The sequence below is a fragment of the Corythoichthys intestinalis genome, chromosome 12 (assembly GCF_030265065.1).
Source record: "Corythoichthys intestinalis isolate RoL2023-P3 chromosome 12, ASM3026506v1, whole genome shotgun sequence".
NCBI classification, from domain to species: domain Eukaryota; kingdom Metazoa; phylum Chordata; class Actinopteri; order Syngnathiformes; family Syngnathidae; genus Corythoichthys; species Corythoichthys intestinalis.
Genome location: NC_080406.1, coordinates 13226014 through 13253071, shown reverse-complemented (window position 1 = coordinate 13253071; position 27058 = coordinate 13226014). Strand labels below are relative to the sequence as shown.

Genomic DNA, 27058 nt, shown 5'->3' with positions numbered 1-27058 from the left:
GGTAGCATGTCGGCTAGCTGTCACGCCTTCTGGTTTGTTTACATTCTCCGAAGCCGGGGAAGGGAAATGACATATGTTCGATTTAGGTGTCATAAAATATAGTTCGGGAGGTGCGACAGTAAAGGTGAAGTCGACAGTTTTGACCATTGTTGAGTAATTTTGCCATGTCGTCCTGAATAAATGCATTTTTATTATTTCATATTCCATTCAGCACAAGACTGTTATTTGTCATGACCATGCCATTTATTTGGCAATTGGGGAAAATACTTGGATAAAAAGAATATCCTGTAAAAATATTGAAGTAAAGAGACAGAAACAATGACATTTTGCCGCTCTCTTCGTCGCGTTTTCCTCATTGTGAATAGTTCCCCCTCGACGGGCTGACTGGTCCTTCTCAAGCCATTTATATTGCTATTGGGGAAAAATACTTGGATAAAAAGAATATCCTGTAAAAATATTGGAGTAGAGAGACTGAAACAATGACATTTTGCGGCTTTCTTCGTCGCGTTTTCCTCGTTCTGAATAATTCCCCCTCAATGGGCTGAATAGAAAAATCGATGAGCCCAGTCTACCGCTGACGTCATCCACCTGTTGGGGACGCTAAAGCCCTATAATGGTAGGCGTGGCTAACCGGCAGATTAAAAGGCTAATTTCTCGTCATCTGTGCTTTGCTAAATTGTTGTATACAGTCGAATCGTCTCAAAATATGATTCTAATTCACATAATAATGCCGTTTAAGACTTTTTTTCTCGTGTCGTATGCTAATTAAAAACAAGGGCGGCAGAGTTGTCGAAATGCACCCATAAAGTTAAAGGGTATTATAATACTAAGGGGCTGTGAGATATCAATAGAACAGTTATGTGGCAAGATAATAAATATTAATAAAGTTAACAACAACAAAAAAAAATCACTTTCATGAGCAATTATTGAAAATAGATCGAAAATTCTGAACATTTCCAAAAGTATTCCGGAAAGAGCGGAATGGGGCGGAGACGTCACAACAAGGAAACAAAAAGGTCGAGGCAGGTGCCATCGTTGTTTATTGACGAGAGAGTTGCGTTCGTGTTTTATCAAAAAAAATCGCTAAAATGGTTCAAACCTGTCATGCTATGTGGTGTACAAATAGCCATTTGTCACAATGTAGTACCCATGAGTTCCCGAACGCGAGAAAAAGAGCTGGACTACGCAGACAATGAGTAAAGTTCGTCCGTTCAAAGAGGGCTAATTTTGCAGACCCAGCCTCCGGCATGGTTTTGTGTGGTGTTCATTTTACACCTGAAAGCTATTCGAACTATGGACAAATGAAATCAGGCTTTGCTAAGAAATTGCTGCTGAACGCAGCACCATACACGCGCAGCCACCTAAATGTCGCGAGATATCAAGAGGACGATGACTGGCTCTGATGAGACCACCCCACTACCCCAGGCAAAGCAAAGGAGGGAAATAGCCAGAGTGAGTACTCTTTTAAAATAAAAAACATATCACGCATTGGATATAGGACTGGACACATGTATAAATTATCGCTCGTAAAATATATAGAACAAATCCTCTAATCCATTTATATTTGTGTCGGTCGGCAGAGCGAAAACCTATGATAGCACAATCAATGATAACTATTGTATACATTATTTTGCGGTCACGGTTTATCAGCTTCACAAAAAGAAATGCAAAAAAAACCATTCGGTGTTTCCTACACGATCTGTTGCCGGTGTTTTATCAGTGTGATTGCGCCCCTCAATGATGGTATCATTAGGCTGCATTGGCTTTCGAAGAAAGCTTCATAACTCTCCTCGTCCCCATTAGAAGAACGTTCGTTACGTCGGATTCGTCGCTGCAACTAGAAACAAAATTGTCCACCATCATCGCCGCCATTCAGTACTAAGCACTGAGCCGGTTGTTTCCTTGTTGTGACGTCACGCACACAATATGCTAGATTTCCGGGATCTTGGGCGCCGGTCGTTTTAGCTTGACAATCGATCCAAATTTCTATCATTTTCTTGGTGTTGCAATGTGTGTAATTACGCGAAGTGGCATGATATGAATCCAAAAAGCATGCGTTTATGGATAAATGATGGAATATTAGCATTTCCCCAGGTGTTGTAATACCCTTTAATATCTCGACATCCTTCTCTTGGATCGCTTAAATGGGCTTATATACAGTCTTGATGAGCTTGAATTGGTTTCAGTTACGACGTCACGAACTGGGACAAAACATGATTTGACCAACATTGTGACAGCCGATGCCAACCAAAAATGACATAATGTCCAGGTTATAAAATCGCGCAAGCTGCCCTCCTCCCACAAAGAGCGCCAGTGAGCAACATGGGACAAGTCTGTGAAAGTGTCCAACCCACGTCATTCTCGGGAGATCTCTATATGCGTGAAAGCAACGACGCGAGTAAATCACACGTCCCTTTACACGGGAATTTCCCTTGATATGTGTGTGAAAAGGGCTCATTTCACATTGCAATAAGAATTTCTGGATTCGTGCTGACCACACACTAAAAGAATTGAAGTCCTGCTGTCACGATTTTTACACACGACTGTAATAAATGATTGAATCTTGTCAAAAACTATTGAAAAAACTGATGTCATTGTTCACAACTCTTCTTTGGCAGCACGTCATTTGTCACTTAGTCAAAGCAGTCTTGAGTAAAACGTTTTGGTCAAAACAATAGAACAAAAGATAAAAACGATTGAATTTATGTGGGGAAAAAACGCAAGTTGCTACAAGAATGAAACTAAACAAAGCCTGCCTTTGATTACATCACTTCCGGTTACTGACTCTGGCTTCTTGGTCAAAAGTGAAATGGGAATAAAACTGTTTTGTGCTTTTTGGGTTTATTTTACAAACAAAAGTACTACGGGTTGTGGCTCAGTGAAGTCAATCTATTGAAGTACTCCCTGAGGTGACAGTGGGACTTTAAAAGACGCCGAAGAACTATGGTCTTGACTATTTTCCAAATGACGCTTAAAAATTATGGTCTTGTCCATTTTCCAACTGAGTCCGCAGCACAATATTTCAGAAACATCTGATAAATGGCCTCTGCTACTTTTGTTCAGAAATGGTCAAATTCAAACCGATTTTTTGTACACTGATAGTGTACAGTCCCTGACAAAAGTCTTGTCGCTTATCCATTTTGTAGAAACAATTGCTAATAACCTGAATTTTACTTATTCAATTAGTTTCAGAGACGGCTCATATGAAAGCTAAGACCCTCCCAAATGATGTTGAATGTACAAAAATATATTTGTTTCACTGAAAAAACATTTATCATTTAATGAAGAGATAAAGGTCAAATTTGGGCAAGACAAAAGTTTTGTTGCCTACAGAAGGTAGTGTGAAAATTGAACAAAAATGTACTTCAAATACAAAAATATGTTGCATAACATAATAAAATTAAGTAGTGATGCCGTGAGATCCAAATTTAATATTTTGTATGACTTCCATGGGCTTGAAGGACTGCATCCATGCGATTCGGCAAGGATTCATACAATTTATTGATGAAGTCATCAGGAACATCAATGAAAGCAGTCTTGAATGACTCCCAGAGTTCATCAACATTCTTGGGTTTCGTCTTCCATGCTTCCTCTTTCATCCTACCCCAGACATGCTCAATGATGTTCATGTCTGGTGACTGGGCTGGCCAGTCCTGGAGGGTCTTGATCTTCTTTGCCTTGAGGAACGTTGAGGTAGAGATGGAGCACCATCCTGCTGCAGAATTTGTCCCTTATTATGGTTAGGAATGTAAGAGGCAGTTAAGATTTGTTGATATTTCAGACTATTTATGTTGCCTTCCAACCTGCAGATCTCTCGCACACCCCCATACTCTATGTAACTCCAGACCATGATTTTGCCACCACCAAACTTCACTGTTTTCTGAGTGAATCTCGGATCCATGCGGGCTCCAGTAGGTCTCCTGCAAAATTTGCGGCGACTCTGGTGTAATTCAATGGAATATTCATCTGAAAAATCCACCTTTTGCCACTTTTACAGCGTCTATCCTTTTGACAGGCTGTGGGCCTTGGCAAATGCCACATGTTTTTTTAATTGTCTGCACCCTGAGAGATCTGCAGGGTGCCAACCATAAAAAGGGACAAATTCTGCACCAGGACGGTGCACCATTGCATACTTCAATCTCTACCACAAAGTTCCTCAAGGCAAAGAAGATCAAGATCCTCCAGGACTGGCCAGCCCAGTAACCAGACATGAGCATCATTGAGCATGTCTGGGGTAGGATGAAAGAGGAAGCATGGAAGACGAAACCCAAGAATGTTCATGAACTCTGGGAGGCATGCAAGACTGCTTTCTTTGATGTTCCTGATGACTTCATCAATAAATTGTATGACTCCTTGCCGAACCGCATGGATGCAGTCCTTCAAGCCCATGGAAGTCATACAAAATATTAAATTTCGATCTCACAGCACCACTACTTAATTCGCTCATGTTATGTAACATGTTTTTGTATTTGAAGTATATTTTTTGTCCAATTTTCACAACACTTTCTGTAGGCGACAAAACTTTTGCCTTGCCAAAATTTGACCTTTATGTCTTCATTAAATGATAAATCTTTTTTCAGTGAAACAAATATATTTTTGTACATTCAACATCATTTGGGAGGGTCTTAGCTTTCATATGGCCATTTCTGAAACCAGTTGAATAATTATAAGTCAGGTTATTAGTAGAGATGACGTGATCGGACCCGATCGATCCCAATCGATCGGGTCCGATCACGTCATTTTCAAAGTATCGGAATCGGCAAAAAAATATCAGCCAGGCCTTTTTTTAATATATACACTCTAAAAAAATGATTCATGAGGCTAGTTGGTAGGACTTGAAAACACGAGCTTTTTCAACATAAAAATGACTTTTTTTTACTATTCATTGTTTTATTAAGTTGGTAACTTCTTTTATGGAGTTAATCAAAATTATATATTAAGAAAGACGTATTAACTTAAAAGTATATTGTTTTTGAATAAGCTTTTCTGCTTTCACGTAACAAAGGGAAAGATTAAGTGAGTGAAATTTAATTTCTATTCCATTATTTAGTTGGTGCAACTTCCTAAATTCCCATCACATGTGCATATTACCATGGGAAAAGAATTGGCCATTTTCTGCCTTACAATATTTGCAGTCAGAAAGAAAATGAAAACAGATTTCATTACCATACATCAAGCAGCATACTCAAAAAATTACAAAAATGTTTACAACATTTAAATAAATTATCTTAAAACAGGAGTTACTTTTCAATCACCCTATATTGTTTGTAGATCTGCAAACATTTTGTTGTACACTTGTTTTGCACTGTGTGTTGTTGTGCCATATCTGTGTATCAAAGTACTGGAAGTACACTTTTCGTTTATACCTGCAACTGAAGTGAACTGTTGACAATGTTTAGGATGTTTATATTGGTTTTGCTCTGCACTTTTATTTTGTCCATTCTTTTGAGTTTTGAAATATATATTTTTTTCCAAATAAAACTGGAGTTGCCATGTCCAATTTATTTTAGAAAAACAAGTTACTCTTATGCGGCACGGTGGCTGAGTGGTTGGCACGTCCGCCTCACAGTTCTGAGATCAAGGGTTCAATCCCAGGCTTCAGCCTTCCTGTGTGGAGTTTGCATGTTCTCCCTCCGGGAACTCCGGTTTCCTCCCACATCCCAAAAACATGCATGGTAGGCTGATTGAGCACTCTAAATTGCAGGTAAATTGTCCGTACGTATGAGTGTGCCTGAATGGTTGTATGTCTCCTTGTGCCCTGCGATTGGCTGGCAACCAGTTCAGGGTGTCCCCTGCCTACTGCACATAGTTAGCTGCACCTCCGTGAGGAAAAAGCGGCATGGAAAATGAATGAGTTGCTCTTACTCAATAAATTCAAGTACCATTTTGCATCAACTTTTGAGTTGAGAAATTAAAATGGAGGAGTTATAGCAACCTAAATGAAGTAGTTTTATTTCTTATTAATGCTAAAACTTGGACTTAAAAATTGAATTGGTTCTACACAATAAAGCTTGTGGAGGACAATAAATAATGATGGTTCAACTATACTAATTGAGTTAGTCCAGTTAGAAAATTTATAAGGGAAGTACTTAATCATTGCTTAGTTGAATTTACTTAAAGAATTAAATGCAAATTGTTACAACAATTTTTTTAAGTAGAGCCAGTGGATTTTTTCTTAGAGTGTATATACAGTATGCATGTGCAAAGTAAAAAGTATGTGATGTTACCACCAACTCCTGTTGTCATTTCTAGGATAATGTGGATCCCTCAGGTCCATTTTGGGTTATCACCATCTGGACTCACAAAATTAACTTTCCTTTTTTTACAAGTATTATGTATACACAGCACTTCACTGAAGACCTGTGGGTATGGACATAATCCAGCATCCAAATTGTGTAGTGACACTTTCCAAAAATATGCAAATCCTGGGAGAGCACTGTTCGCAGATGTAGCCGATATCCACTATAAAAGCTAGTTTTTGTTGATTTGCTGTTAAGGGGATTCACGCAATAGATTTTTATTAGTATTATTGTATACTTTTTTCAGGACACACTTTCTCAAACTTACCTCATACAGTTTGCTTTGATGTGTTAGGTAATATGGCTTTTTAGACCCTACTTTACATCCCTTAAACTTGTTTTAAGTAGTGGCTGCATAGTGAGCCCACAATAGTAGATTCAAATGTGGAAGCAGTACTCATCAATTAGGGTTCTGTGTACTCACCCTCTCCGACCTAGTCAACATCTTGACTTAGCAATCAAGTTGTATGTGCAGCTTGAAAACAGCTAGCCGTGCCTTGAAAAAGGAAGAACGCCATGATTACATTGATTTTTTAGAAACTACTTCTTCGTTCTGCCCACACGTTGAAGTGGCCAGAAAAATGTGACCTCCATTATTCGACATACAAGTAAACTCCTACAAATGTTCAGTTATGGCTAAAATCTTAAAAATGATCTTGTCATTTTCAGTAATTGTTTGTGTTTGGTTCATCTATCCAGGTTTGGATGCGAGTCCACCAGCAAGCACCCATGAGCTCACCATTCCCAATGATGTGAGGACAGTTTCTGACATGTATTTAGTAATTCACAAATAAAAGATAATTAAGTAATTTAACGATAATCTTTTTTGATTTACAGTCCACATTTACCGTTAGCCATTCATTCAGTTTCTTCGTGAAAGAAATCTTCAGCTATTTACTGAAAAAACTCCTTATTTGTGTATTTTTGTGCTCTTTATGTACCACCCAAAATGCCACAGCTAGAAAAAAAATATAGTTGAATTTCAATTCATAACACTACTGCGGGTGAGGCAATAACAGGCGACCGCGATTGCCAATAGTCTGTTAAATTAAAGCATTTGTTTTTGTGGCCAAAAATAACAGTAATGTGCAAATCATATCAAAATGTTCAAAATTGTTTGAAAGGCATAGACTTCATAATGTATTGCAATGACACATTCCTCATTCACTTTGTCACGCCTTCCCGAAGGGGGCTGTCCAACACTCCGCTTCGTTTATTAGCAGTCGGTCACATGCAGCAATCAAATGCCGGGTTTAGGTTGAAAAAGTACAAAAGATGTACTGCATACAAACAGGAAGGATTGTATCAGGAGTGATTTGTTCGAGGATTGTAGGTAATTATTATATTTTTCGTATCATACATGAATTTTGAAACGTCAAAAAAAATTACTGGGAGAAATTAGCCGCTACACCATTGGCATTATTCTTTGCAATATTTAAGTAAAATAAATGCTGCCTTCATGTTTTTTTTTTTTTTTTTTTTTTGCTTTTAACCAAGAATTGAGACTCTTTTACGTCCATAGCTATAAAGAATTCATGGATTTACGCATTTATTCACAAGAATTTTCAACGGAAAAAGCTCTTTGTTTACATATAGCGGCTGCTAATTTCCTTACTGACTAGCCTCATAGTTCGCAATATTTACGTAAAATAAATGCTACCTGCACGTTTTTTTTGCTTTTAACCAAGACTCAAGACCGCTTTACGTTCATGCCTATAAAGAATTCAGGGATTTAAGCATTTATTCACAAGAATTTTCAACGGAAAAAGCTCCTTGTTTACATATGGCGGCCGCTAATTTCCTTACTGACTAGCCTCATAGTTCGCAATATTTACGTAAAATAAAAGCAACCTGCACGGTTTTTTTGCTTTTAACCAAGAATCGAGACTGTTTTACGTCCATATCTATAAAGAATTCGGGGATTTAAACATTTATTTGCAAGAATTTTCAACGGAAAAAGCTATTTGTTTACATATGCCGGCCGCTAATTTCCTTACTGACTAGAATTCAGGGTTTTAAGCATTTATTTGCAAGAATTTTCAACGGAAAAAGCTCTTTGTTTACATATGGCGGCCGCTAATTTCCTTACTGACTAGCCTCTTAGTTCGCAATTTTTACGTAAAATATAATGTTACCTGCACGTTTTTTTTTGCTTTTAACCAAGACTCAAGACCGCTTTACGTTCATGCCTATAAAGAATTCAGGGATTTAAGCATTTATTCACAAAAGTTTTCAACGGAAAAAGCTCTTTGTCTGTGTTTCTACTTGGTCAGCTTTGACAGAGCTAGGCCCCGCGCCCTGTGTCATGTCAATACATTATGAAGTCGATGTGAAAGATTAACCTTCAAACTTTTCTGTCATGATTATGAAAGTGCTGTTATTGTGCAGTGTCACATAGAACTCTTCTGAAACAGTGGGTGGCATGATAGCTGCGTGCTGGTGGGAGAATGTAGTTGGGAATGTACTCGGGGGCAGAGCTTAGCAAGGTCGGAGGGGGCCCGATTTGTGGGCATAATGGGGGAGTGGATGGGCAAAGGGAGGGTCAAACAGAGAGGTAAAATGATGCGCGGCGCTGTAATGTACTGTAGCCACTAGAGGCGTGCGAAATTTCCGATTCTTAGATTATTCTCGATTCGGCCGTGGAAGATTCGAGAACGATTCACAAACATCCAAATTCCGATTATTGAATTATACCAGGTAAAGTGTAAATAAAACGCAGTCAGCGGGGTCTTCAGGACGCAATGAGGAACGGACCGAGAGTAAATATCATGTTCAACTCATGCCGCTAGATAAAAAAATCAATAATACCTGACTGCGGCCGTCAGCCGCTACAAACAGTGCCCAGTTGCTAGTTGCTACAAACATACGGCAACATACGGCCATGGTAGGTATCACATATATGTAGAACTAGATGTGAAATGACAGACTTCCCTGCGCTAGAAAACAGGTGCCAACTTAAAGCAGTAGACTTCTCTAGAAGGCTCTGTTGTAGCAAACCTAATTACTTTTTATCAAAAAAAAAAAAAAAAAAAAAAAAAAAAAAAAAAAAAAAAAAGTTAAAATCTTGACTTGAATCTATTTTTAAATGATGAAACAGTTTTAAAACTCACGTCGAAAGTAGACAGAAGGGAAATTATGGAATAACAGGAGCAGTTTTAACAACTTTAATATCGGTTGATTCACAACATTAAATTAATTGAATGTAGTTTAAAGAATGGGGACTTCAGTATTTTATTTACTGTTATTTATTTACTGTTTTTGACGGTTAACTTGATACTGAAATATTAGTAGTACAATTTTGGAACTATTGTACAAAAAATTAAAAGCGGGGGGGGGGGGGGGGGTTGTGGTGCATCAATAATCAATTTATAATCAAATCGGAGCCTCTGAATCGTAATCGAATCGTTAGGTGCCCAAAGATTCCCACCTCTAGTAGCCACCCTCTAAGTGTGGAATGGCCTGCTAATAATTGCCATAAACCAAACCCCGCCGTCGGACGTTCACCTCGGGGGGCCCATTCATACTCACCGTACCTGGGCCCTGTTCCCATTTGTTCCGCCACTGGATGTACTGTAAACATTGCCTACTCATATTTTACTAGTCATTCAAGAAAACAACTTTCTTTTAGGTTAAGACAAAACTCATCATCTAACCTGTCTGCTGTTATTCCAGCTCATAGGCTGCATCATTGGACGTCAAGGAACCAAAATCAATGAGATCAGACAAATGTCGGGGGCCCAGATAAAAATCGCAAACGCAATCGAAGGCTCATCCGAGCGCCAGATCACCATCACCGGGACGCCCGCCAACATCAGCTTGGCTCAGTATCTCATCAATGCCAGGTAACCGCAGAATGCTCCTAAGCGTTGATAAATTGAATCCTAACACAAACATATAGGAAAGAGGAATCCAAACTCTTGCCATTTGCTGCCCGCAGCACCATTTTTTATTGGCCCGCCACGTATAACAAAATGAAACACGACTATATCAAAAGGTTATGAGATAAAGTTAAAATGTAGAGAGACAGCACAAAAGCATAGACTTCATAATGATATTGATGGGTCAGATTCGACCTTCACTGCACCACGCCTTCAAGTCGGGGGCCATCCCACAGTCCGCTTTAGTTATTCGCAGTCAGTCGCAGCGACACGTGCAGCGAGCCAACGCCGGATTTATGTTGAAAAAGTATGTAAGCTGTAGCATACAAACAGGAAGGATTGTCTCAGGAGTGATTTGTTCGAGGATCCAAGGTAATTATTATATTTTTCGTTTTGTCACAAGAATTTTTCACGCAAAAAGCTCTTTGTTGTAAGGTTGCTACATTGTCTAACAGACTAGCATCATTCTTCGACATATTTACGTAAAATAAATGCTAACTGCACTTTTTTTTTTTTAAACCAAGAATAAGACTGTTTTACGTCCATATCTATGAATAATTCAGGGATTTAAGCATTTATTCACAAGAATTTTCACCATGAAAGCTCTGTTTACGTCAGGCAGTCACCACATTGACTGACAGACTCACTTCATTCTTCGACATATTTACGTAAAATAAACGCTAACTGCACGTTTTTTATTTTCATTTTAACCAAGAACCGAGACTGTTTTACGTCCATATCCATAAAGAATTCAGGGATTTAAGCATTTATTCACACGAATTTTCAACAAAAAAACCTGACAGGTACGCCAACAATGCAGGCCCCCTATTAATCGGCCCCGCGCCCAGTGTCCCATTAATATCATTATGAAGTCTATGAACAAAAGTTCAATCCCATCTTGACCTGTAGTTTATTGAATTTGTTTAATCATTTATAAAAGATAAAAATAAGATGGAGCTGCCCCAGTCAGTAGGTCACATTCAGGCTTAATAAACCGCTGTAAATTTGGATCGTCTTAGCATTGTTTCTTGGTTTATTTTTATTATTCATCATGTTTTTGAAAGCACTTCTGTTTTGCAGATCCTCTATTCATAGTTTGGATTTAATCTAGTAGATAAAACAATGCTGAATAAATAGACAAGACCACATTTACGTACCCCTTGTATCAGCAGGCCTTAAACAAAAGTCCGTACTACATTCCATCCAACATTCTAAATGTAACTCACTTCAAAAGCTTTATTTGCCATTTGAACATCTTAACGCCCACCTTCTCGCCACATGCAACCTGCAAATCAACATACACAATGTATGTGTTGTTTACAGCTTTGAGAAAACAGATTCACTGATGAGACATCATTTCAATAAAAGGTGATTGCCTTCTAAGGGCAAGTTGAAAGAACAGGCCAAAGAGAAAGTTATGGCTACTGCTTTCCGAACAATTGTCTATAAATACTTGTGCACACAAAATTTATATACTATTAGACTATTATATTTTATCCTATTGCACAGCATTTTACTGTCGGACTGTTTTTTTTTTGTATTACATCGTTTAACATTGTTTAGGAAGGAGCTACATAAACAACACATTATTTTTACTACAGTATTATTATTATTTCCCATAACTCCCAACGGCAGGTTCAGGGACGTGGCCGCCATGTGGACTGATCCCTCAGCACAATGACAACATCCTGAAGTGGCCTTCCCCATCCCACTACAAATATCAATGTATTCCCCCACAGAATTAGACAGACGTGTGTTTGCATTGTCATGTGCAGTCTGTGACTCGCCTGTCAATTTCCTTATTGTTATTGTTATGTTATTACATACACTGTATCATTTATATGGTTGATATTTTATGAAAACCTTTTTTTCCCCTTTTGGCGTTATTCATATAAATCACCGTCAACTGACGAGCAAAATGTATGTTTGTTTTTTCTTGTTTTAGTTTGTTCATGATTGACCAATGACTATCAACAAACCCTAACCCATTAAAATTCAGTTTAAAAGTAACTAATTGAAACAAACTGAAGCATTAAATCGACAAAACCAGCAACATTAGTAGGAATTACTATTCCTAAAATCTAAAACTAATATTTTAGGAAGAATGAGCTCCTTAAAAATATTTGTATTTTGTTTGTCAAGACCAGCAGTCATGTTTGTAAGGTAAACTATTTCTCACTAGTTAACACGGCATTCTGATTGGAACCAAAACTAACATCACAATGGAGCATTTACGTAAATGCCACATGACCAAACCCGTAAACTGGATAGATTTGAGTTCAAACATCATGTTATCAATCCATACTTATTCTTTTGACTGTATATACACAGGAAATCCAGCAAAGGACAGTGTTGGACACAATTTAAATTGAAAGATATAACGTTTTTTTATTCCATGAACGCAGTGAGAATATCGTGTTTTGACCTGTAGCGGGACATGAAACAAATTGAGAAAAAAAAAAAAAAAAAAAAATCTAATATAAGTGTTTTATATATACTAGGGATGTACCTAGTGCTGCAACAATAAATCGATTAACTCGAGTAATTCGATAAGAAAAAAAAGATTTGAAATAAATGTTGTTACTTCGAGTATTTGTTTAATTAAAGTGGCATTGTAATGGTTTGTTTTGAAAGTGTTTACATTTAGTTTTATTAAATTAGGTCAATACACCCACCTCTAGTGGAGGCAGTGAATATGACATAACTCATTTTACATGGCTGAATCCAGCAGCTCCCTGTTAAGATCAACATAAGTTTTTGTTTGAGCTAATACTTTTTTTTAATGCATTCGTAATTTAGTTTATAGGTATATTTAGCCATTTTTGTGGGAAAATGTGTTTGAACTATTTAAGAGCATTGTAAAAAAATAAAAATAAAAAAAAAGGTTAGCATTTTATAGCATTTCAGCTACAACTTGCTATGCAAGTTAGCCAATTTAGCCTTTTGTTGTACTTAGATCCTCATTTTTTTTTTTTTTTTTACCATTTGAGGCTCAGATCAGGTATTTCAATTTTTTATGTTCCTTATCTGATTCCTCGATTATTCAAACTAAGTAGTTCATCGATCAATCAACTATTAAAATAATCGATAGCTGCAGCACTAGATATACCGAAAGGAAAATTATTGGATGAAACCGAATATTGGAAACACTTGGCCAAATTTTTTTAAGATTTAATTTTTAAAAACAAATATTTTATTTAATTATTTTCCATATAATGCCCTTTGCCTTGGCATTTGTTCTGCAACCCCGGAAGCACGGGAAATTTAATTTGAAAGGAGCAGATTCTAAAAACCCAATAGGAGGGTGCGTTCCCGGCGGCAGTGAGTGTTTTGTGGCAAATGTTTGTATGGAACTGTAGTTCACAACAACAACAAAAAAACTATTCCGTTGTCGCCGAAATTAGTAAAGCTCTTTCCACGCCATCTCTCTTACTCCTTAAGACGCTGCTCTAGCAGCGACAAAGCCGAACAAAGTCGCTCCCAGCTGGATTAAACGGCGACTGGCAGAGTAGTTGTGGAAGTTGCGGGAAAAAAAATGTCACAAAAAGATAAGTAGTCGTGCTGTAAACGTATTGTACTAAACCATTGCAAATGCACATGCATGCATTTAAATACTACTTTACTCACGCACGGGCTCAAATGCACTGTACTCAATGTGACGTGGGACATCAATGGAAAGCAACTTCAGATTGCGCGTGTAGCAGTAATGGAGCAAATTTATTTCCATTCATTTAAAGTGTATTATAACACCTTGGGGAAATGCTAATATTCCATCATTTATCCATAAAAGCATGCCTTTTGGATTCATATCATGCCACTTCGTGTAATTACACACATCGCAACACCAACAAAATGATAGAAGTTTGGACCGATTGTCAAGCTAAAACGACCGGCGCCCGAGATGCCGGAAATCTAGCATATTGTGTGCGTGACGTCACAACTAGGAAACACCCGGCTCAGTGCTTAGTACTGAATGGCGGCGATGATGGCGGACAATTTTGTTTGTAGTTGCAGCGACGATTCCGACGTAACGAAAGTTCTTCTAATGGTGACGAGGAGAGTTGTGAACCTTTCTTTGGTGTTTTGGGTTATCAATTTGAGCCCAAACGAAAGCTAATGCAGCCTAATGAAACGATCATTGAGGGGAGCAATCACACTGATGAAACACCGGCAACAGATTGTGTGGGAAACACCGTATGGTTTGTTTTGCATTTCTTTTTGTGAAGCTGATACACCATGACCGCAAAATAATGTATAGAATAATTACCCTAATTTTCGGACTATAAGCCGCTACTTTTTTCCTTTATTTTGAATCCTGTGGCTTATAGTCCAGTGCGGCTTATTTGTTGATTTGTTTGGGTAAATAGGTAACACTTGATTTGAAGGCAGCGTCATAAGACTGTCATAAAACTGTCATAATTATGACATGACACCATCATGGTCATTACTGAACGCTTATGTCATTGTCATCTGGCAAATTATTTCACTAACTCCATTTCCAATTTGGATATTTTACATAAAGTGAGATAATTTGTCAGATAACACTAAATCACATCTGTTGTAAGCATTCATTAATGCTCATGACAGTGTTGTCATAGTTATTATTGTCTAATGACAGTCTAATGGCACCACTGTCAACAAAAGGGTTACTAAATACCATAATTCTCAATTAATGAAACAACTAGAAGAGTAACTGAAGATATAATTAGCACATACCATAAATTTTGATTGTTACTTACATCTGTAGCACTGCAATGCATGCTAGGAGGCATTTTGGACAAAAACGGTGTTGACAGCAGGTGGCCGCAGAGGTTAACTGTCTCCCCCGAGGGAGCAGTGATGGCCAAATGAAGCTTCTTGAAGCAATGAAGCTTTGAACCAATTGGCCGCAATGGTAGTTCAGTTGGTCTCATGAAAATCTTATGATCCCACTGTTAAATAAAGTGGTATCGGTTAATATCTTTTGGTATGAATATCCCAAAATACAGCGAGGATAGCTGCAGCTTATAGTCCAGTGAGGTTTATCTGTGAACAAATGCCATTTTTGTGCCAAATTTGGTGGGTGGCGGCCTATAGTCAGGTGCGCCTTACAGTGCGAAAATTACGGTATCATTTATTGTGCTATCATAAGTTTTCGCTCTGCCGACACAAATATGAATGGGATTTGAGGATTTGTTGTATATATTTTACGAGCGATAATTTATACATGTGTCCAGTCCTATATCCAATGCCTGATATGTTTATTATTATTAAAGAGTACTCACTCTGGTCATTTCGAGCTTGGCTGCTCCCCTCCTTTGCTTAGCCTGGGGTGGTCTCATCAGTGCCAGTCATCGTCCTCTTTCTTGATATCTCAGGACATTTAGGTGGCTGCGCGTGTATGGTGGGCACCGCATCTGCTTTCAGCAGCAATTTCTTAGCAAAACCTGATTTCATTTGTCCATAGTTCGAATAGCTTTCAGGTGTAAAATGTGCACCACACAAAACTGTGCCGGAGGCTGGGTCTGCAAAATTAGCCCTCTTTACACGGACGAACTTTACTCATTGTCTGCGTAGTCCAGCTCTTTTTCTCGCATTCGGGAACTCATGGTTACTACATTGCCACAAATGGCTATTTGTACACCACATAGCATGACAGGTTTGAACCATTTTAGCGATTTTTTGATAAAACACGAACGCAACTCTCTCGTCGATAAACAACGATGGCACCTGCCTCGACCTTTTGTTTCCTGGCTGTGACGTCAAAGCCCTATTCGGCTGTTTCCGGAATACTTTCGGAAATGTTCGTCATTTCCGATCTATTTTCGATAATTGCTCATGAATGTGATTTATTTTTTTGTTAACTTTATTCATATTTGTTATCTTGCCACGTAACAGTTCTATTGATATCTCACAGCCCCTTAGTATTATAATTCTCTTTGATAATTTATGTATTTCTTTGATACCTCAACATACTTCCAAATTGCGGAATTGTTGGCTGTGAGCAGTAGTGTTAGCGAGACAGCGTGTTTTGTTTACGTCATCACAAGAGTTCACATAATTCGGTGGTAAACTTTCAGTCTTTTAAACGAAAACCGCAAATGCAATTTTTGCTATTTTCGGCCGAAAGTTTTCAATCACATCTCATATATATACTTAAATATAACATATATATATATGTTTTAGTTTGCCTTGAAGTCAACTTTGAGATATGAATTCAGTCAAGTCAGAGTCAAGTGAATTTTCTGAAGTGAAGCATAATCTAATCTAAAATGTGCTGCGAATGGTGTTTATCAGGTTCCCTCTACTTCCACCCCACATTTTAATAGAGATTGGCCCCAGAAACATTATTACTGTTCTTTGAAAATCAATGTATGAGCAAAAAGTGTTTGGATAAAACTTGAAGGACATAACAAGCTGCTGTAGTGTACTTTCTCCTCCACACCTTCCTCTTTCAAACTTGTTTTGCTATTTTTTTCTTTTGTACTGTTCTAGGTTGACATCTGAAGTCACCGGAATGGCCACACTCTAATTTCTACCCATCTTCCTTCTGTGCATCACATGCCACAACTTAAGATAATGTCATTGTACCTCATTGATTTACTACTCTGTATTAGATTGTCTTGATATTTAAGTGATGTCAACGTTTACTGTAAATACAGTCTGAGATTATTCACACAAATCTATAGCCACTTTCCTTTGGTTGGTCCGCTCCTGAAACTTTTGTTTTTAAACTCCCTTTCCTTGATATAAAGTACCTTCCTCTTTAAAATTACATAACCTTCTAGATTTGCAATAAAAATAGATTTTCTGTGTGTAGCTTCAAATTTTGCCCACATATTGCAATTGAAAGATCTACACAGAACTCACAGCATTGTCAGGGAATACAATGAAACAAGCTGTAAACATTTGTTTACAGGATTTTGGAATGTTAAAAAAACAGAAAATGGGTAATCACATTAAAAAAATGCACAAATACTATATTACACTATTAACCCTCTCACCATTTTTCTTTTTTGGTACACAAATAATGTTTGTAATAAAACTATTACTTTAAAAATTACTATAAGCTCGCTTCGAACTGTAACAAAACATAGGGTTAAATGTATTTACCTGCTAAGTACTATACTGGCAGTGTATAAAAAAAGCTCAACGCATGCAAACAAAAACATTTTATTCACCGAATGACACAAATCACCAAGTCATGTCACTAATGTTATCATCATATACCGTAAAAACAAAGAAAAACTGCAAAGACAATTGCCATGTATATACTGTATAACATTGAGAGAATTTGATGTGGCAACTAAATACAGGATTTCTGGTGAAATGCTTTTAGTTCTATACACTGCTGGGCAAAAGTATTGGCACCCCTGCAATTCTGTCAGATCATGCTCAATTTCTCCCAGAAAATGATTGCAATTACAAATGCCTTAGTAGTATTATCTTCATTTATTTTTGCTTGCAATGAAAAAACACAAAGGAGAATGGGGGGGGGGGAGAGAATCACTATGATTTTACACAAAAACTCTAAAAATAGGCCAGACAAAAGTATTGGCACCCTTTGAAAAATAATGTCATGCTTCTCTAATTTGTGTAATTAACAGCACCTTTTACTTACCTGTGGCACATAATAGGTGGTAGCAATAACTAAATCACACCAAAGAACTGTCTGAGGACTTGAGAAACAAAATTGTGAAGAAGCATGGGCAATCTCAAGGCTACAAGTCCATCTCCAAAGACCTGAATGTTATTTGTCTACCGTGTGCAGTGTCATCAATAACTGTAAAGCATATGCAGGCATGAAAATGGGTCAGGGGTTAAAAAGGTGAGAAGGGTGTGGAGGAAATATGTTCCAGTACACTGTACACCCCAACAAAATATTGAGCTCTGTCGACCCACACTGTGTTTCAGCAGGGCCGTGCAGAGACCGGTGGAGGGGCGGGTGCTCGTAGATCAAAAGGGGCACATGAACAAGTATTTAATACACCTTAAAACAACATGACTTCAATTTTAACCAGCTTTAGATACTAATTAGCTGCGACTGTGACATACTTTAATTGGGAAGGGGCAACAGTGAATAGAAATCAAAACTGTCATCAACACTTTCTGGCTGTGACTCAGTCAGTCTGCCTCTTTTCTTCCTTCAACCTCTGCATCGAAACTTCCTTCCTCAACTTGTTCATCTGAGAACAAACCACATCAGATGGTCACTGAGCCACCAAAAGCACAGTTTTCTCAAAACTATTATTTCATTATTATCCATACTTAACAACTCTAGCACCTAATGATTAATAAAGCAATGACATAAAATCTTATAGAAAAATAACATTGTAATTGTGTTTATAATTGTATTTAATACCCGACTATCCTTAAAAACTTGTTCTTACCAGGTCTGCTATTCACCCAGCTGATGAGGTATCCACTGCCTTTAGCAGCCTCATCCAACTCCTTTTTTTATCCCTCAATCTCCTTTCCCTACGAGGCATGTCTATGTAATGAAATATAAATATTAAAAAAAAAAAAAAAAAAACGGACTCCCCGGTGGCTTTTAGTTTTAAAGCTTTAATTTTTTTCTCTCTCAATAACGATGGAGGTAGATTTGTGTTTTTATTATTCAATCAAAAAACAAAGTTACTTCTATCAAAAACAAAGTTGCTTCAATCAAAACACAGTATATACTTTTAATCCCAAAAAAGTCACTTCAATAAAAAAAATTGTTTTTGATTGCAAAAATAAATTTGAGACAAAAAAAGCATTTGAAAACTATTTTTCTTGATTGAAACAAATTTTTCCATTGAAGTAATGTTTTGCGTTTGGGCCACATTTTGGCTAGGACATTTGTGTCTTTATTATTCAATCAAATAAGTTGCTTCAAACAAAAAAAGAAAAAGAAAAACTTTGCACATGTGTCAATCACCGTTTAACAAAGCCTGAGAGGGTTTGAGTAGACTCACTATGAAGCATTTCATAAAGCCAAGCATTTTCTTACTACTTTCTTCTTGTTTAAAAATAATTCGGTGGGGCAGTAACATGTTTAAAACTTATAATTCTTACATTTTGAGGTGCTTGAAAACCATTTATAAATGATACTTAGGTGAACAAAGTGAAAAAGCATGTCTTATATATATGTATCTTTTTTCCAATGTAAAATCTGAATAAATACATTGAACACGCACACAAAATGGGGAGGGGGGGCGCTACTTCGCGGTTTTCACTTATTGTGGCGGGTTCTGGTCCCCATTAACCGCGAAAAACGAGGGATCCCCGTATTCCTGAAAAGCTTAGCAAGAGTCATTCCCACCACTCGTCGTGCCGGTATTGTGCCGACACCGGCCGTCAGCTCAAGTCACAGCCGAAAATAACGCGTCTCAGGCGGACGACGGGAGCGATACGAGGCGCCCTCCTCCATCCGAGAGCATGCCGCTTAATTTGACTCAACAGTGTGTTTCTTCATCTATATTACCGCTAAATACACAAGCTTGACGCCAATTTAACGGGAGCTATTTTTTTTCATGGGAGATTTGGCTAGCTCTGGCAGTGTTCAACGCAAGCTGCAACAAATGGCAGTAACTTTTTTTTATATCGCAAAATGTGAAAACGATTGAAACCATTACTCACCAAATTCAATCTGCTGGCAAATACAGGCAAGTGTGTATGCTGCGCTCTGGTCTGCCCCGGTGTGGATAAGGCCTGTTTTTTTTTTCGCAGCTTTTTAAAGCAACCAAAGGCTCTCCGAGCACTCCATGTACACGTAGTGCGCGCGTTTGGAATAATGGAACGCAGCTTGGGCCGATGATTGGTTCTCGTCAGCGAAGCATCTAGAATGATTTGCTGACTGTCCACGTGTCACAGTTTTAAAGAACCGATTTCTTAAGTGCTCAGTTTACGTACTAAGTTAATCACATGATGATAATAATAATAATTAAATAAAACCTCCCGGACCCCCCCCCCTCCTCCCAAAAAGAATTTCTCCTCGGATCTACGCAATTCACGTAGGTCGCCCTTTTTGACTTCAAAACGGCGAATTTTGCCGAAAGGTGAGAGATTTTCATGCCTGATATGGCACTGTGGCTAACCTCCCTAGATGTGAACGAAAAAGAAAAATTGACAAGATATTTCAACGGAAGATTGTGCGGCTGGTGGATAAAGAACCTCAACTAGCATCCAAACAAGTTCAAGCTGTCCTGCAGTCCGGGCGTACAAGTGTCAACCCGTACTATCCTTCGGCGTCTAAAGGAAAAGGGACTTTATGGTAGGATACCCAGGAAGACCCCACTTCTGACCTAGAGACATAAAACAAAGCCAGGCTAAAGTTTGCCAAAACTTAACTGAGAAAGGCCAGAATGTTTTGGAAGAATGTTCTCTGGTCAGCTAAGACAAAAGTAGAGCTGTTTGGGAGAAGGCATCAACATAGAATTTATAGAAGGAAAAAAAACGAGGCCTTCAAAGAAAAGATCACGGCCCCCACAGTCAAACATGTCAGAGGTTCCCTGCTGTTTTGGGGCTGCTTGGCTTCCTCTGGCACTGGACTGCTTGACCGCGTGCATGGCATTATGAAGTGCCAGTAATGAGTCCAGCCCTGAATCCCATAGAACAGGGGTCCCCAACCTTTTCTGCACCACGGACCGGTGTTATTTGGGTCTTTTTTTTCACGGACCGGTGTTCTGACAAATTTTACAACCCATCAAAAATTGCAACGATGCGGTTCTGCGCATGCGCGTAACGTTAAACATAGCCGCAAAATGCGCAAATGCAGCGATTCCAAACAAAACACTACAAACCTTCTTGAAAGAAAGGAATATTAACTTACGTTTGATCATGCAAGGACTTGTAGAAAAGTTCTCCACAGATACATCCTGCCATGTTAGCTGCACACAACAACTGCACACCGCTCTCACCATTAACGACTTCGCCTTGTCGTTAAGCATTAATTAAGAAGCCCGCTTCACAAAGATATGATGTTGGAAATTGTAGCAAGGCTTTCAATGCTCTCATAGCGATGTCAGGATATTCCGGAATGACTTAAATCCAGAACCTCGGTAGAGTTGTTGTCTCAAATGTACGTTTAATAAGGTCGCCGTCATTTACGATCTCTACAAATTGATCCTCCTGTTGCAGAGACATGCACGAATCACTCGGTTTATTCACAAACAGGTCACAAATCCACTCCTTCGCAGTTCGTGGGTCTTCGAGGTTGTAGGCTCATCAGGTGCCCTTTTCGCCGTAAAAATATCTCCAAAGACGTCTGTTTTCCAGTCATCTTCGCTCGTGGGGGCTAATTATTTCCGGGAACAAATGTGCTACGCCCGCGGCCTAGTAATACGTTATTATCGAGGACAAGCGCACATAGATATATTATATACACAAACAATTTGTACTGCTAGCAGTCCAATCAATTGATTTCTATGACGACATTCTAATCTATCCCGTAGTATTATATCTAGAGTAGATAGGGATATTAGTGTGTTCAGCAGGGGCACAGGGTTAATTCGGCCAGAATGCGGTCGTGATTAAATTATTATTTCTGTGCGGCCCGGTAGCAAAAGCGCCACGGACCGGTACCGGTCCGCGGCCCGGCAGATAGGGACCCCTGCCATAGAACACCTGTGGAGAGATCTGAACATGGCAGTTTGGAGAAGGAACCCTTCAAATCTCAGAGACCTGGAGCAGTTGGCCAAAGAAGAATGGTCTAAAATTCCAGGAGAGCATTGTAAGAATGGATACCGGAAGCGGTTGTTCGCAGAGAAATTGAGCATTATCTGACAGAATTGCAGGGGTGCCAATACTTTTGGCCAGCGGTGTAAAAGCTTTAACTCAGGTAATAAAGTTAAAGTTTTAACTTTTTCAGCACTCATACATTGTATTTGCTGAACATTTGACAAGCCATTCAAGACGAAGATAAAATCGCATATGACCCAAGCTAACACGGTTTCTATGCAAGAGTGCCCCCAAAAGCATGTTTTTTTTTTTACGAGTTACCCTAGAACAAATTTTACATAACATACTAATAAATACTGTAATACCACTTGAACTGTTTGGTGTAAATCCAGTTTCCTATACTCCCAAAAAAATCATAGTTAAATGATTATCATAGCAATGATGTACGGGGTGTAGCTTTGCTACTGTAGCTTTGGCTCAGGTAATTTGTAGATTGTTATATTTACACCCCATAACTATAGGGGGCAGCATGTTTCTGGAAGAATCTTTTTTAAATTCCTACTTTCTCTTTAAAATATGTAACTCTTCTCCATGTGCATAAAGGGCAATAATCTCTAATCGTCAGTCTATTTAAGCTCCAATTACAAAAGGACATGACCGTATCCGTTACAGCCACGTTAGAATTAAATCAAAAGTCGTGATACGTGCCTCTCAAAGCAAGTGCTGTGAGACAATCATCTGTCTGGTGTGTTAACTTTGATTGACAGGTGAACTGGTGAAGGTCCTAAAGCATTAATTTGATCATCCTTTGTTCCTCTTCCACCCAATGCCATCAGGTCAACATCTCTAGGGACATTTAGAATAGATAGAGTAGAACGGACATACAATGGGTATCGTTCGTCTATACTGTATTCACCTAATAACAAAGTGTTCTTTCACAGTGTTGTGTAAGGATCATGTTTTAAAGTTCAAACTAATTTTAGGAGAACCTGGTCAAGTGCCAGATGTGAGTTCAAAAAGGTCTCAGGAAGACATCTTTCAAATTACTTTTAGCTTTCCCTGACCCTATAGTGTCAAGTATACTCTTTAAAAGTCATTGGGTTTCGTGAACAAGCATACCATCAGACAACACAATCCTTATGGCAAAATACAGGTTTAGGATGCAATTTTTTTTTTCATTTTAGCGAGAATGGCTGAGGCTTGATGAAAAATCTTGGTTTAAATACCAGGCAGATAGGGCAACTGTTCCTGTCAGCTGAGGATCTCTAAAAATGTACACCGGAAACACATGGTCTTGATACTTTTAGTGTATTTATTTAAGTTTGCAAAGATATCAATTGCCTTTGTGTCACATGTTCAAGTCCTTTACATTCAACGCCTTCTACCGTGAATTTGACATGTAACCGATATGTTTATCCTATACCTATGCTACTGAATGAGTGAACGAATGTCAGTAAAATGTAGCACTGCAGGAGCAAAGCTGTTTCAGAAAATGTGTCATATGATCATGTTTCTCTCTATGGAGGTTTATTTATTGAGGTTTATGTGGATTATTTTGTAAACAGAAAATAAAGCTGGAGTCCATTTTTTCCTTGACTTTGCTCAATCTCAAGTTCTTGTGATATTTAGACAACAAATATAATTATGATGCATTTTGAATCAAGATTGAATCTTAAAGTTAAGTACACAGGGCAGCAATAATGTCATAGTTTTACACAGACAACATTGTAGCTAAAATGATCCCAGGTATTTTTGATAAAAATATTTTTAATTTGCACTCGGGCTGGGCGATATGGCCTAAAATACTTATCACAGTAAAATTGAGCAGATTTACCTCGTTAACGATAAATAACGATAAATTCGTCCAAGCGGACTGTTATATAATTTGAAAATCTGAATCAATGCATGAAATACAGATGAGCCGTTTCTCGTTTATTTATTTACCAGCTTTCAATTTAACATATTTAACGATTGTACATGCGGTCTAAACATTAAGTGTATAAAATGTATGGCTTGAACAATGTACATTATCGAAATCAATATGACTGTGCAAACATGTCATTGTAACACAAATGACTTACAGCTTGAAAAGTACACTTCAAACAGACAAATTATTTTTAATGGCTGCTGTGACATAATTGCTCAACACAAGTGCTTACTTCAAGGTTTTAGCTTTTTTTTCCCAGTGCATTTTTAATACATGCATGCACACATGAACCCCCACACAGACGCACACATTAAAGCATTATTGATCTTCTGCCAATGAAACATTTAAGATTTTATGATGACAGTAATGACACAGAATTAAGCAAGCAATTACAGAAAAATAGCTGTGGCCATTAAACAGTCATATAAATTTCACTGTTGATTGTACTTTATGCTGAAAGCTTTACCATCACAAAAGCTATTAGAGAAATCACACACAGACAGAGATGCAAAATAACGTGACATACTAATTGCTAGATGCAGTCTGTGCCCAATCTACTCACTAAGTTCAGCCGTTTCGACAAGGTTAGCGCCGCTATCCGACTCCATCACGTTCATTTGTAAAGACTGTATTTTCTTGTTTTATTAAATTACCAAATTTACCGACATGGTCATAATTACGTCGGTCATCGTGATGAATTTCGGTAACGGTAAATTTTCGGTTTACCGCCCTGCTCTAATTTGCATGCAATGTAAATTAGAAGCGTGCGAAATTTCCGATTCTTAGATTATTTGCGATTCGGCCGTGGAAGATTCGAAAATGATTCACAAACATTCAAATTCCGATTATTGAATTATACCAGGTAAAGCAGAACGAAAACAAAATCAGTGCTGTCTTCGGGACGCAATGAGGAACGGACCAAGAGTAAATATCATGTTGAACTCATGCCGCTAGATAAAATAACAGAAAAACCTGACTGCGGCCAACAGCCTCTACAAACAACGCCCAGTTGCTAGTTGCTAAAAACATATGGCCACACTAATACTACGGTAGATATCACATATATGTAGAACTACTGTAGATGCGAAATGACAGACGACGGCGGCGTGAGAACATGTGAAGAAAACAAGATGCGAAATGACAGACTTGACGCCTTTAGTAAACAGCCGCCATCTTAAAGCAGTAGACTTCTCTGGAAGGCTCTGTTGTAGCGAACCTACTTAGCTTTTTATCCAAAATACTCCAAAATCGGCAAAATCTTGACTTGAATCTATCTTTAAATGATGAAACAATTTTAAAACGTTCACGTGTCAAAAGTAGATAGAAGGGAAATTATGGAATAAGGGGAGCAATTTTAACAACTTTAATGGTTGATTCACAACATTAAATTAATTGATTGTAGTTTAAAGCTGCTGATACAGAATGAGGACTTGAGTATTTTATGTACTGTTTTTAACTGTTAACTTGATCCTGAAACAGTAATTTGGTTTAACCTGAGAGGATTTTTGAACAATTTTGGGAACTAGTGTATAAAACATTAAAAGCAGCTAATAGCTGGGTGGGGTTGCATAAATAATCGATTTGTAAACGAATCGTCGCCTCTGAATCGTAATCGTAATTGAATCGTTAGGTGCCCAAAGATTCCCACCTCTAATGTAAATAGCTGTTGATGCTACTGAACACGACCTGTATTTCGTCAGAAAAAATGTCTTTTGGGGTTTTTTGTGACCTTTGAAACACCTCAAAAGGTATTATACAGATAAAACGAAATAATTTACTGCAGAAATTCTCTACATTTGGTATCTTTTATTCTACAAGAGGAAGGTGCACTTTTTGAAACAAGACGAGACGACAAAAAAATAAACGATAATATGAAAAATAAATAAAACATGGACCAAAGTATCAAATAAGAACAAAAAAACAGAAAGGAGTCCTATTAAAAAAATCCATTTGTAAAAACCAGCCTGGGCCTCATCAGAGGTAGATAGATAGAAAAAGATAAATAGAAAAAGCATTTTCTCCGGGGGACCGCCCAAAGCAATGACCAGGCCAGAGTTTATATTGTTCTTATGCAAATGAGCAAGTTAACACCCACCCCCTAGGACAAGCCTGTGCTGAACATGTTAAGAAAATTACTAGCTGCCTTTGAAGAGTAAAAAATAAATTCCTACCTTATCATTATTGAAATTTCTCGAGGAAAGTACATTTTAATTCCAAAATGGGGCCAGCCACTTCTGTGCATAAGCTTGAAGTCAATAATAGAACAGCAATCAACAAATGATTAGGTGAAAATGTATTCCTTCAGTATGATGGTATTTCATCTTGAGCTAATTTCATATCTCTTATCAAAACAAATAGTATCAAATGTTATCTAGCTCGTGGTTTAAAAAAAACATGCAACATGTAAAACTGCTTCTCAGGACTATAAACACCACAAAACGGGTAATTTTCATACAAGAAGACTCTTTTTACATTTTCTAACAGGGGTCAGTAAGAGTCAATAAGAATTGCTGCTGCTAATGGAATTGACTTTGCTGTCACTTGTGGTGTGGCATTGGACGTCACATGGGACACATGCAGCGGCTTGGGAAGCCTTACCGGCGCTCAGTAAATGAACAACGTGCACAGGGGTCACCTTGTACCGCGGTCTTTGCCGGCTGTTGAATGTGTCCTCTTTTCAAGCAGCATGTGTGCTTCCAGAGTCCCTGATTGCATTTAGTCATGAATTGCTACATGAAGGAAGAAGAAGGGTAATTTGATGATGTTTTTATGTCAGAGACATTGTTGAAGTACACAATCAGGGAAGGCTTTTCAAAAAAATAAAAAATACATAAATTGCATTCAAGGTTAAAAATTTGTACAAAACAATAGCTCTACAACTTTTCCCCAATGGTCAACTATTACATTGCACGGAAAAATACAGCATTTTCGTCACTGACTACAGTTTAAATTGGTTAATATAGCTTTTCTGTGGTATACAGTCTTGGACGAAATTATTGGCACCCCTGGAATTTTTCCAGAAAATACAGTATTTCTCGAATAAATTCAAGCAATTACAAATGTTTTCAGTATGAATGTGTTTATTTCCTGGATGTGCATTGGAAAAATACAAAAAAGCAAAAGAGAAAAGCCAAAATGTACACAATTTTACACAGAATGCAAAAAATGGGTTGGACAAAATTGTTGGCACCTTCAACCCAATATTTGGTTGCGCCTCCTTTAGAAGAAATAATAGAAAGCAATCGCTTCCTATAACCATCAACAAGTTTCGTACACCTCTCCGATGGAATTTTGGACCACGCTTCTTTTGCGAA

At 38.1% G+C, this 27058-nt stretch overlaps 1 protein-coding gene across 8 annotated transcripts in view; it reads left to right on the top strand.

Annotated features, from left to right (window-relative positions):
- Window positions 1-23413, top strand: part of pcbp3 (poly(rC) binding protein 3) — a 122341-nt gene extending 98928 nt beyond the window's left edge. For 5 of the 8 annotated variants that reach the window (XM_057851965.1, XM_057851966.1, XM_057851967.1 and 2 more), the window contains 3 exons: window positions 6999-7051; window positions 9972-10141; window positions 11813-23413. In XM_057851965.1, coding sequence (XP_057707948.1) covers window positions 6999-7051; window positions 9972-10141; window positions 11813-11858 — 269 coding nt within the window. In that variant the 3' untranslated portion in view covers window positions 11859-23413. The remainder of the gene's footprint in view (window positions 1-6998; window positions 7052-9971; window positions 10142-11812) is intronic. The other 3 variants (XM_057851969.1, XM_057851968.1, XM_057851964.1) reach the window with 2 other exon arrangements.
- Window positions 23414-27058: the final 3645 nt, after the last annotated feature.